Source organism: Electrophorus electricus, chromosome 1 (assembly GCF_013358815.1).
Source record: "Electrophorus electricus isolate fEleEle1 chromosome 1, fEleEle1.pri, whole genome shotgun sequence".
NCBI lineage: Eukaryota > Metazoa > Chordata > Actinopteri > Gymnotiformes > Gymnotidae > Electrophorus > Electrophorus electricus.
The window spans coordinates 3,939,776-3,952,048 of NC_049535.1; the positions used below are offsets into that span (position 1 = coordinate 3,939,776).

At 45.8% G+C, this 12,273-nt stretch overlaps 1 protein-coding gene across 4 annotated transcripts in view; it reads right to left on the reverse strand.

Annotated features, from left to right (window-relative positions):
- Window positions 1-5,804: 5,804 nt before the first annotated feature.
- The window catches only part of LOC113578184 (heterogeneous nuclear ribonucleoprotein L-like), a 35,583-nt gene continuing 29,114 nt past the window's right edge, over window positions 5,805-12,273 (reverse strand). For all 4 annotated transcript variants that reach the window (XM_027011287.2, XM_027011276.2, XM_027011295.2 and 1 more), the window contains 7 exons: window positions 11,369-11,440; window positions 10,654-10,868; window positions 10,333-10,454; window positions 9,292-9,493; window positions 8,653-8,710; window positions 8,203-8,301; window positions 5,805-7,302 (listed from right to left, as the gene is read on the reverse strand). In XM_027011287.2, coding sequence (XP_026867088.1) covers window positions 7,247-7,302; window positions 8,203-8,301; window positions 8,653-8,710; window positions 9,292-9,493; window positions 10,333-10,454; window positions 10,654-10,868; window positions 11,369-11,440 — 824 coding nt within the window. In that variant the 3' untranslated portion in view covers window positions 5,805-7,246. The remainder of the gene's footprint in view (window positions 7,303-8,202; window positions 8,302-8,652; window positions 8,711-9,291; window positions 9,494-10,332; window positions 10,455-10,653; window positions 10,869-11,368; window positions 11,441-12,273) is intronic.

Below are 12,273 nucleotides of genomic sequence, written 5' to 3' on the forward strand. Positions count from 1 at the left end.
TGAGCTTAAATGATTCTGCCAAGAGGAACTAGAGACACATACAGCGGAAAGCTGTGCTAAACTTGTCGGACCGTTCCCATGAAGACTTGAGGCTGAAGTTAAGTCTTCAGTTAGGTCCACAGAGGGAGTACATTTCTTTGTGTTTCTTCAAATACTGGCGCTGTCTTCAGCCTGGATCAAGCTTTTACCCTGCTGTGTGAGTTCAGACCCTGTAGTAGGAGTACAATCCTAACAAAGGAAAGAACTGAGAAACGCACATCACTCCTGGGTTCATTAGCATAAAAATGTGTTGCACAAGGTATATTGTGGTTCATTTTGTTAGATGCAATGTCTGGTTTAAACCGATCTGGTTTAAACTGACCTGGAAACTGTTGCCAGGTATTAGGATGCTAGCGTAGCAGGGCTCCTGTGTTCCCTCGTCATAATAATGAACAGGCATTCATATCTGGCACTGCGCTGCCACCTGTCCTCATACGAATAGATGCAGCTGTCATTAGAATTAGGTTGTGTGTAGCACGGATAATTTCTAATCATCTCATCATCTCATGTCCAGGCAGAGCTATGTGATAATGCATTCTAAGCAACTACTTATCTGGTCAGACAACTACTGGTAGTGATGGCGTTCCCAGTCTATGCCAGGCTAGTATAGGTTGCTCCAGGGTGGGTATTTCTAGCATGGGTAGATGCAGTATGAGTGATTTGTGCTTGAGTAATTCCTTTATGGCTCATTCAAGGGAATGATGGGAAGTAAGCCTGTAGGAAGTATAAAACAGTAATCCACATACTACAGAGCAATATTATTTTCTGGAAATGGAAAGAGCGATGATACCAGATTTATATATTTACAGTATTTTTATTATGTTGAAACTCTTCATTGTCAGAGCAGGGGCTTTAAATCATGGCAGCTGCTCTCTCTGCAATATAGTCCATATAGTCATACAACCCCAGGTGCCTCCGTCCCCGCCTATGACAGTCTGACAGAGGAACAGTACTGGTCTGTTAAACCGCAGTACAGCTGGCAGGCATGATATGAGCTTGGCCCCCCTCAGCACAGGGAAACATCTTTCATCCTCGGGTCTACCCTCCTCTTCGAGGAACCTTTGATAAAGAGACCTGGATGGTTGCGCAGAGCTTAGAAATATCCATGTCTGATTTCTGTCTACATATTTATTATGCCATTTTGTCAGTAGACTCCTTGGTCTGCTTGGCGTATACGGGTCAGGTGTGGTATTCATCACTTCCGTAGTCCTCCGCATGCACACACATACACAACAGCTGGGGGGCACCAGGTTCCGTCGAGGCTTCAAGAAAGGGGTAATTGGATCAGCCATAATTTCAGTGCTGGCTCCATCTCCAATTTTCTCCTGCTGTGACACAGAAAAAGAGCTATCTTTAACAGGACAAACAAAGTGTAGGCTTCCGGTTGTTTAAGAAGGCAGTTTTCTCTGTCACCTTCACACGCTGCCTACTAATGTGACACTTTCAGCATGAGGTATGCATACCATATAGGAATAAAGTGACCGCAAAGAATTCATATAGTTTAAGCCACTGGTTAATTGGTACAAGTATGTGAGCTTGAGGGTGTTCTTGTTGAAAAATAGCCATTGAATGATAAAAGAATGATGGCAGGATACACAAATAATGAATGAGATGTATTGCTCAAAGCATGACATAATAAGTCCCTCTCACCCATAAATTATTATATAGCTAATGTGACGATAAGTAGAAGAAAAATAAAAGGCTACAGATAAAACATTGTTTTTTCTACAATTAAGTATGAGGTCACATGACCAGGCTTAATGCATTAGGGCATTTGGATAACGCAGAGGATTCAGTTCATCTAATAAAGGTCTTGATAAGATGCCAAATGAAACCACATGTGTGAATGCTGGCAGTATGGAGTAAATCATGCAGCGCTGTAGTGTGGCCTTTAAAAATAAGGGTAGGCATGTTTGGAAAACAGCGTACACAAAACAAGGTACATATAGCATATATAGTGCACACAGAGGCTCTTGCCAGCCTGCAGCATGGATGTGACAATGCACACACGCACACACACACACACACACAGAGAGAGAGAGAGAGAGAGAGAGAGAGAGAGAGAGAGTAGGTAGTGTGAGCCATTCCTTAGCAGGAGAAAGACTATCAGTCAGAAGCAATATTGCAATTGATAACATGATTACAATGTGTCTGGCTCGCACTACAGAGCAACCCATCAAGTGTTCTTGGTGCATCTCTGTTTAATGGCGTGGCTGTTCTGAATCGCTGCTGTTAGATCAAAGAATTGCCAGGTGGGGGCACCAGTCCTCACTGCAATACCCTGCAAGCACCTACATGTTTCTCACAGCACTGACTGTTTCTTACAGTAGTCTTGGCTATACAGTGACAGGTGATTTTTTGCAGATCATTTTAGTAATGAAGTGTTGCATTTTCTCTTTAGTAATTCTTTCAAGAAGATTATATTTTCTAAGATCTTTGTCATTTCTTGAGTTTACCCTAATTACACCCTACAACACAAACACAGAATTTCATGAATCCAAGAAGTAAGATCAATTTCTATCAAAATTAAACATGTAATAATTTAATAATATAAAATGGATCAGTAAAATGTTTTAATTGACTAATGCTAGGAAACTGTAAATGGAGGTGAGGTGTAAATCTAAAGCTGTAAATTTAAACTTATGATAGTCCTCCAACTTTGTTTTGACTCGCATCCTCCTTGACGCACTCGCAGTTATTTTTGTGCAAGAAAGCAGGCGGAGAATGCAAGGCAGCCTGTTTATATAAGAGAACCTTCGTCTTCCTCACTGCTCTTAGTCCCAGGAGAGCGAGCCCAGTTGACTGGGAAGGAATTGGGTTTGTTCATGCTGGCTGCCTCGCTAATCAGGGCGCAGCAAGTGTCTTAGGGTGCTGGCCTCATCATAGAAGACACTAATTTACTTAATGTCCTGACATGGAAAGTTAAAGAATAAAATGATTAAGTGTACTGGGGTGGTGTTGTTTTTTTTTTTTGTTTTTTTTTTTTGGTTGCTTGGAGAAATACTTTAATATGACATTTCACATGATCCTCACATAGACACTTATCACACCAATATATTAGTGTGTGTATGTGTGTGTGTGTCTGGGGGGGGGGGGGTTAAAGAAGGTGTATGTTAACTAAATCACACCAGAGGAAAGAAGAAGATTCGATAAATCCTGTGAAGTGGATGGCCTGAGGCTTATTTTACCCAGCATGCACAGTGATGGCATGAACGTGATCCCATTTAAATCGACACGAAAGAACACTCCTGTATGATAAATAACGTGTCGCGGCTTTGCTGAGTCGCGGTTTGAAGAGTATTGATTTCAAATAATCTTGACACATGCATTTTTCGTTGGCAAGGTGACCACCTTCCGTAAAACCCAATCAACGGTTTATTATGACAGTCCTTTACAACTCAGATATATTACTTAAAGGAATAAAATAACCTCTGCTACACAAATAAACACACACGCATACAGGAAAAGGGCCTTCGCTGACTGGCATTCAAATGCAGGTAAGGCTTAATATTCCGCTGGGAACCTTGCTTGGGTGGCTGCAGCCTGCTGAAGACGTCCCCGGCACAGAGATGATCAATAAGGATGCACTGGAATGACAACATCCCCCTATATGTACACCTCACTAATGCCATCTCCCTAGAGCAGGGTCCTGAAACACCCGGTTGGCCCAGACTCAATACTGTTCAGTCACTAATCACAATCGCCTTGTGTCTCCAGGCTTTATGGTCGGACTCTGAGACAAACAGTTATACTGCAAAGTAAATTACTGCTTATATACCAGAGGATGTGTGACACCCTGTACTTTTCTGCAAAAGACCGATGTCTTGAACCGATCAAGATATATAAGGGATATGAATCATGCACAACCAGTCACAACCACATGAGTTGAAGTTACAGCCATCAGGCCACAGATACTCAACAACTTTTTTTTTCCATGATGGCGGCTGTTCTGCAAGGGCCCATGGGATACGAGAGAGAAGATATGACTGGCAGTGTCACAGAACCAAGGTGCAGGCCTGCCAAGCCTGATACCCACCTGCTTTCCTCATACATGGGATTATATGGAGCAGGATCAGCGTGAGTGATCCTTCACCTGGGTACGGAGGCATGCCGATAACACAGGTACTCTGTGGAGAATGTCGTAGCCATGTCCCTAGCATGCCTGCCAGCCATCACAAGCCGTTAAGAAGCACAGCGGAGCTACGGTGAAGGCGGCCGATTTACACTGCCTTACATTCATACATTGCCTTATTCATGGTATGAGCCTTAGCGAATGGCTTTTCACTTGGTTAAGCAAGAGACAAGGAAGCACACAAATGAATGGCAACATCCAAGCTCTGTGGCCTGGGAAAGCCTTTCTTTTTGTTTTGGGTTTTGTTTTTGTTTTTTTGTAGTGCAAATAGAAAATTTTTCTTTCAACCCTTTACTCAGTAGATAATGTGTCAAGGTACAGGCAAGAGCCAGAAGGTGAGGAGAAGAGGGTGGAGAGGAGAAGAAAGAGACAGAGGGAGAAAGAGAGAGAGAAAGAGAGATTGATCTTTTCCACTGCAGCTACTTAAGTCAGCCAGCTGCCTCTCCGAGCTCACCGTGAAATCCTGAGGGGCCAAATCAGCTCTGACAAAACTAGGCCACACTGTTCCAGCATGCACCCCGGCACGAAGCAAGCAACAGGGGCAACACGGCACGGCACCCCCGCCCCGTCCACCCCAAATCCCCAGCCTCTGACAAGGAATTCATTGGGAATTTTGAGCCTTCGGGGGCCCTTTACCCTCAAGCAAGCGTGCATGCACCAGAATGGCCTGAGCCTAGCAGACATGGTGAAAAAACAGGTCTTGCTCTGAAGCTTCTCTGGATGAGTGCTGACAGTGTTTGGGGATTACTGGAGATCTCTCCAACAGTAAACAGTGTCTGGTGAGCTCCTCCTATGTAAATTAATCTCTCACTAAAGGCTATTAGTAGATGAGGGGAAATTCTCTGAAGAGAGAACAAAATTAACTGGCAGCCCATGAGTCCTATAATTGGTCTGGTCTTGGCTGACGGCACAACAGGAAAGGCGAGCAGACATTATCAGTAGCAGACACGGTGCTACATATACGCTGTCCGCCGTCCAAAAGTAACGCAACAGATGAACGCTTTTGATAAGGAAAGGTTGAAGGCCGGAGGCTGAGAGGAAAGGATTGTGTGGAGGGTTTCCTTTATGACATTTCTAATAATACAAAGTGCTGACTGAAAGGCAGCAGAGAGAGAGAGAGAGAGAGAGAGAGAGAGAGAGAGAGAGAGAGAGATAGAGAGAGAGAGAGAGAGAGAGAGGCAGTGAAGGAGCACACAACAAACGCAAACCCTGCTGTTGGGTTTCGCAGAAACAGATGGTCCTGCAGAGAGGTTCATTTCCTGGGCTGACTGCTGTGATGACCCCAGACCCCATTGCCCTGCTACAGACACCTATGCTGGCCCAAGGGCTCTCTTCTGTCTTCTGCACAGAAAGTACCACCATTTCATTCTTCGGAAGGATACCATCAAACTGCAAGAGGCTAGCAGGTAAATAACACAAGGCTCTTCGTATTCATAATTCTGCTCTCATGACAGGATGATGGCTACTCCAGATACACCTTATAGTCTATGAAACACAAAATTATTAACATTTGCATTCACTCTTGACAATTTGAGTAGTATGCTGGGAATATTTAGCATAAAGACCATTTAATATCTAAAACTGAGTCACATCCTGATAACATTTGAAAATGTAATAAATGACAGACATGACATCTGGCAAATGTTTTTAATGGCTGGACATGCTCACAGTGAACAGCAGATGTGTTGAAGTGCCAATTACACACATGGACAAGTAAACTGAGAATACTGCACACGTGATCCTTGGGTTCCCTCTGCACGGCTCCTGCTGTGACTGCCAAAGGCGGTGGGTTCTACAGCTCCACGTCCTGCACTATGGCCTTCCAACCTCACGCCAGGAGATGTCAAAAGTACCATCCCTGCCCACTGCCAGGCAGCGCCAGTCATCCGGCAGACCGGGCACCCCCAGGGCACGGCTCCCATGGTGCATGTGAAGCCCACTACGCAAACCCCCTCCACCCCACCTTTCACCCCCCGAAGCAGCCGAGTGCTCCCATCACGCGCATAGTACATGCTTGACCCGGTCAGGCAGCCGCGCTGGCATCCTGCCCACCGGGCCAGAATCCTTCCATGTGTCCGTTTTCGGATTCCAAAGTCCTGTGGAGCAACAATGTTACATACAACCAACACCTCACTCTGACTGTTAATCATAAATCATTCATCACAGCAGACACTCTTGCGGCTGGATCGACAGCCTTCAGCACACCACCTTGACTAGCTACTGCAAAGCTGGTAACAACTGATGACTAGTCCAAGAAGAATACTTTGACCAATCATGCAGCACATTACTGTCGCTGCCCTGGCTAAACCAGGCGCCTTGTGTCCCAGTAAATCTCATGGCCACCTCAGGACTCACTCAGCATCTATACACATAAATATTACAGACGTGTCTAAATTACAGTGTATAAACAGATTGCTCATTTCCCAGGCTTTTCTACCTCTGTCTCTACATCTATACACACATCTTATTACACCATGTCAGTTTCAGAATCAGCAGGCGGTTCGTACAACTACTGTTCAGGTCAGGAACATTGGCATAACAATAAATCATAAGTCACTGTCATTTTGGATTGTGTAAATTCTGTAGAGTACAGGAAAAACATAAAAAAGCCATTAGCTAGAGACCAAAAACACAAACATAAAGATGTCCCAGTTTGTTTCATCTTGCTTCAGTTGCCATGGGAAACGTAACTTCAGTGCCACTGGCCAATCGGAATTGGCTGGGTTGACATCATCATGTCTCATTATTATGAAGTCAGTCAGTTTCTGGTTATACCAGAGAATAATGATGGAAAAAAAAACACATAACAGTCTAAAAAATAAAAAAAAAGAATAACAAGAAGAAGAAGAAGAAGAAGAAGAAGAAGAAGAAGAAAAAGAGGAAGAAGGAGAAGAAAAAAAAGCCGAAAACGATTTTTGAGTGTTTTGCGCTTGGGAGTCCTCGCACTAAAAGGTCCGTGCCAGTTCATATCATCCTCCGCTCCACTCCTGTCTCCCGGTGTCTCCACGGCTTTTTCTGCCACTTCGTCCCCTGTAAACAGCGCGGTGGTATGGAGTGGGTGTCCCGAGCTCCATCTCACAGGTGGGAGGAGGTGGAAAAGCACAGCTTGAGGGTGTAAGGGTTGGAGCCATCTGTGGAAGGGCAGACAGGTCCGGTTAAACCAGTCTTTTTAGGCAAGAGGGTTTGTTAAGGATTTTATGATCCTTTTAGAGCAATTTTTCACAGACAGATTTTCAGAACAGCATATTTTTATTTGATAGAGCACACTGGCTATATAACAAGCAAAAGCAATGATTTCAGCAATATCATCCAATCATCAATCATCATCCAATCATGGAGGTGAGTTTGGTTTTCTGGCTTTCATGTCAAATATTCTTCCAAACCAAAAATGAGTAGATTAGTTAGTTGGAAAAAAAATAGTAAAGAAAAAGATTCTGTTGAGCAGAACAATCTTTTGCTTGGACACTGAAACAGGAGAAATGGACAGAGAAACAAAATATTGTTAATTTCTTCTCTTGGTTCCCCTCCCATGACTCAGATTGCTTTCAGACATAAACATAAGGTGTATGTCTATACTTGGAACTGTTTAATCAGTAAGCTTTTCTGTTCCATGGTCTCAGGTGTTGAATAAACCAAGACAGCCACTGGGAACCCTTAACAAGGGGATTTTCCTTGCAACTTGTACTATGATAACAAAAACCAGGAGCCTTCACAAACAAATAAGTGGGGATTAATGCATCTGGCAGGCACATATACAAAAGCCTGAGCAGCCGGTGTCTTTTTGTTTCCCCTGCCCCTCGCACCGAAGGAAAACACCTGCTGAGGCTATGGATTACGTTCCCCATCACGAGATTAACTGCACAGGGCCAAAACAAAGGCATAGAACCCGCCTTTGTTAGCGGCTGCCAGTCGGCTAATAGGCAGGGTGCCGTGTCACAATGAGGTAGGACATATGGAAGAGGAGGGTGGAGCCACAGTGGCAGAGTGTAACACACACGCAGCAGGAGACTGGGAAGGAGAGCACTACTCACTGGGTATTCTGATCTGGTAATGGTTAAGGACCGTCAGCACTTCCACCGCGTGGGTCTTGCTGTCAAATTCCAGGAGCCCCGAGATGGTTTTGGAGCTGGCTGTAAGTAACAGAGTTGAGGTCATCAGCAAGGATCACAAAATATGTCACACCCACCACACAGACCACTGTGACTCATGCAACTCTATATTGAGCTTTTGGAGAGCGTTTGTACTTAAGGGGAAAAAAAAACCCTGCCAGAAAAACTGTGATTTAGTAATGCATTCTGAAATTAACTCAGTGTGGACACTATATTTATATATAATTGAACTCTATTTTGATTTAAAAGTTTTATTTGTAATAAAGTTGATGTCTTTACAACTTACAAACATTTACGTGTCAAGAAATTCACCCCCACCCAGTAAGGCACACATATATACGCAGATACGCACAGACACACGCAGGCACTTACGTTTAGCATCAAACACCTTGAACTTGATGAAGCCGGGCACATCATGCTCCTTGCATAACTGGAACATATCAGTAACATGGTGGGTGGGTGAGTGAGTGAGTGGCACATGGCTGTACCGAGAAGGGGGGGGGTTGAAATGAAGAAATAAAACCCAACAAAACCCAACAGTCTTCATCTCCTCCTGCTACTTCCTTTGCTGTGTTCTACACAACATGAATCACTTTTTATGAAGGTTTAAGTAACTCTGGCTGTGATGTATTCTCCCAAGTCTGTCAGTATTTTCTCTACAATATGGCTATGCGAACAATCATGAAAGCTCGCGTGCAAAACAGGTTCGACTTATCATGTAGGGCACAAGCTCTAATTCAGTTCATTTATCATGGTGACTGGGCACAGTGGGTTCATTAGTTTGAAAGGGCCATTTTTAACAGTCCTAAATGCTATCGGCACTCAACAGAAGCTGTGTGATGACCGCTGAGGGTGACAGCCACAAAGCGTGGGTGGAATCGGAGGCGAACAGCTGTGATGGGGAGCCAGCTCGACTCTATATCTGCCTCCAAAACAGGTCTGGCTTGTACCATCGTTGAAACCAACCCCCACCCCCCAGCAATCTGTCCACCGGCACGACAAATAACTGACCATCAGCAGGTCGTCCTCGGAGATGCAGGGAGGGACGTTGTAGAAGTGCAGCACGCAGGAAGGCGGCTGGATTATGTTCTTGGAGGCCTGCCCGGCGCTGGTGAAGCGGTTGTTACGGGTCATGGCGAAGTCTTTGTAGCTACTGGAGCCGTCCTCCAGCTCGAAGACCTGGCTGGGGATGACGGCGTGTTGCTTGGACACACTGCAGAGGGAGGGGGAGAGAGAGAGAGATGTTTCAATTAGGGAAGGGCAAAACATATAAAGACAAATCGAGCAAATGGCATGAAGAAGGAAGGGAAGGAGGCCAAAAGAGGGCAAGAAACAGTGCTCATCCTTCTGAAGTGACTGGAGCATCAGTCACACATCAGTCATTCGGGACACTCGGAAAAGCCCTTGAGTAACGTTTTGGAGGACAGCGGCACCGATGACGAGACGAGACGGACAGAGGAGACACGGCCCTCGGCCAGAAGCACAGCTGAGCAGACAAAGAGATCCACGCTTCCGTGCTGGAGCTGCAGCAGACGGTGCCCTGTCTCGCGCTCGCTAACGCGCCGCTCGCAGGGGCCCGTGGCTGCTGTCGCATGCCGCGCTCGCGCTCTCTTAACTGAAGCGGGAGCCACACCAGCAAATTATTTTGATGGATGAAGTCCGCCAAACCGAGACGTCCCCTCATGCCCCGCGAGGGCTCTTCAGGAAAACTCGACGAGACAAAAATGAAACTCAAGCTTCTTTATTCTTTAAATTCTGAAGCCAGCATAGCAAAAACTCTAAAGTAGACAGTTATACAGTAGAAGTCGCCATTCCCCTAATTACTCTTCATAAAGCTTTAACAGTTATAACATTTCACCAAGTCAAAGAACTTGACCAAAAATATATATGAAAGTACGCCAAACGAGAAGTGACACACACCCCTTCACCCTCCACGCACCCAAAATGAGGTAGCAGGGAAATACTGAATAGACGTTGCTAATTTCACTTCTAACTCTTTCGCGTTAACTCTTGGCCAGGTGTGTGTCCACAGCAGGAGAGGAGCGTCCTTACCATACATTGAGCCTCTTCCCGAAGACCTTGATGCTGTTGAGGTGTGTGATGGCCCGGTCCACAGCATACTCATCGCCCATCTCCACCAGGGCTGTGCCTGGCACACTTTTCATGAATTTCACCTGTGCGCGGAAAGGACTCGTATCATCTGCAGCCCCCCGAGCCCCATCATTCCATTTGCACATATAGTTACAGGACTAACATCGTGGCTACCTGTGAGCAGCTTCTTCATGCCATTCTGTCTAATCTGCTTTCACACAGGGGAGCCGCTATCAGACATTAGGTATCGAAGCACTGCGGACCCTTTTCAATCTCACGTACCTTCTCAACGTTGCCATAGAGACAGAAGAGGTTGAAGATGCGGGTACAGTTCATCTTGCTAGGATGCAGGCCGCTCACCATGGCAACAGAGCTGGAGGAGTGGCCAATGTAGGAAGAAGTTTGGGGCAGGGGGTAGGCCACCACATCTGGCACGTCATGGGAGCTCCTTTTGAACCTGTTATTACTGGGCAGTGGCAGCAGGGGGCAGTGTGACCCTGGGCAGTCATGGGGGCATGATGAGAGACAAGAGAGAGAAGGAAGAGCCTTCATTTGCAGAAAGCAGCTGTTACAATTCCAGTGCAATTCTTCAGAACCGAGGATTTTAAATAAAAAAAACCCCAAAAAACTAGGAGAGAAATGATGGAGAGAAATTACACACCATTTTCTAGTCTGATGCACTCCGGTTCCCCCACAGCTCTTGCTAATTACACAGTACTTAGCAGAACAGTATCTCACCCCCCCAATTTCTGCCCTCTGTTTCTCCTCTCCTTTCCTCACTCTCTCTCTCTCTCTCTCTCTCTGTCTCTCTTCTGTCGCAGAGGGCGAGCAAACTTAATCACCCTAACTGAGAATCGGCTGCAGGACGACAGAATGACAGTAGGGTGCAAAAATAAAAAAGACAGGCAGTGAGGTATTTGCACGTGAGCAGTGTGTGCACGCGCCGTCGAATGCGTGTACGTGTGGCAGGTGGCCCGAGATGGAGCCGCGTGCTCACCGTAACCGTTGTCACTGTACGAGGACGGGTGTTCGCCCAGTATGGCCTGCCGTTGCCTCCCTTTGCCACGTTCTACAAATCAGAGCACACATGCAGAGTAGCATGAAAAAGAGGTTGCAAAAAATGCCATAGACAGTCTGTAACCGGCGGTCCTGCACCCATTTCACACACAGACAGACACACATTCACACCTAGATAAAACATGCAATATGTATTCACAATCTCAGAGACGGGGAGTGGAAACAAGTGACCATGATAAAGGAGAGAGACGAACAGTGAGAAAGTCAGATGGGGGGGGGGGGCAGAGAGAGAGAGATCGGACGTGATGAGTGAAATGTCAGTGGGTGGTCAGCTAACTGCCGAATGTAAGCAACCGTGTCTATATGGCAACAACAACAACCCTTTGTTTCTAATCTCACATAATAATGAATCGTTCAAAACTGCTTCACACGTAAACAGAATAGATAGAGGTAAAGAGTGAGTGTGTGTGTGTGGGGGGGGGAGTGAGAGAGCGAGAGAGAGAGCAAGGGGGGGTGTCACAGGCTGCGTAAAGCCCTTTAAATGTCATTGGTTGAGGATCACTAGAAACAGAAACTCAACCCAAGTGGGGGGAGGCATGAAAACTGAAAGGACACTGGGATGTCTGTGAAAGAGTCACCCAACCACTTCCCAATACCAAAGCCCAGATCAGACGTAGGAAAACATCTGATTTTCCACGTGGACTAATGTGACGAGCCTTCCTTAAGGCCAGTCAAGCCTTGTAATCTTTAATGCCATTCATCAGACCAATAAGTGGTTATCTGTTCCTAGAAGTAGTGGTATATTCGTCCTACATTCTTTGCTGTTCTTTTTTCCAAGCGATTCCACACAGATTCGGTTGTGCAGGGGGTGGGGCCGCGCTCGGC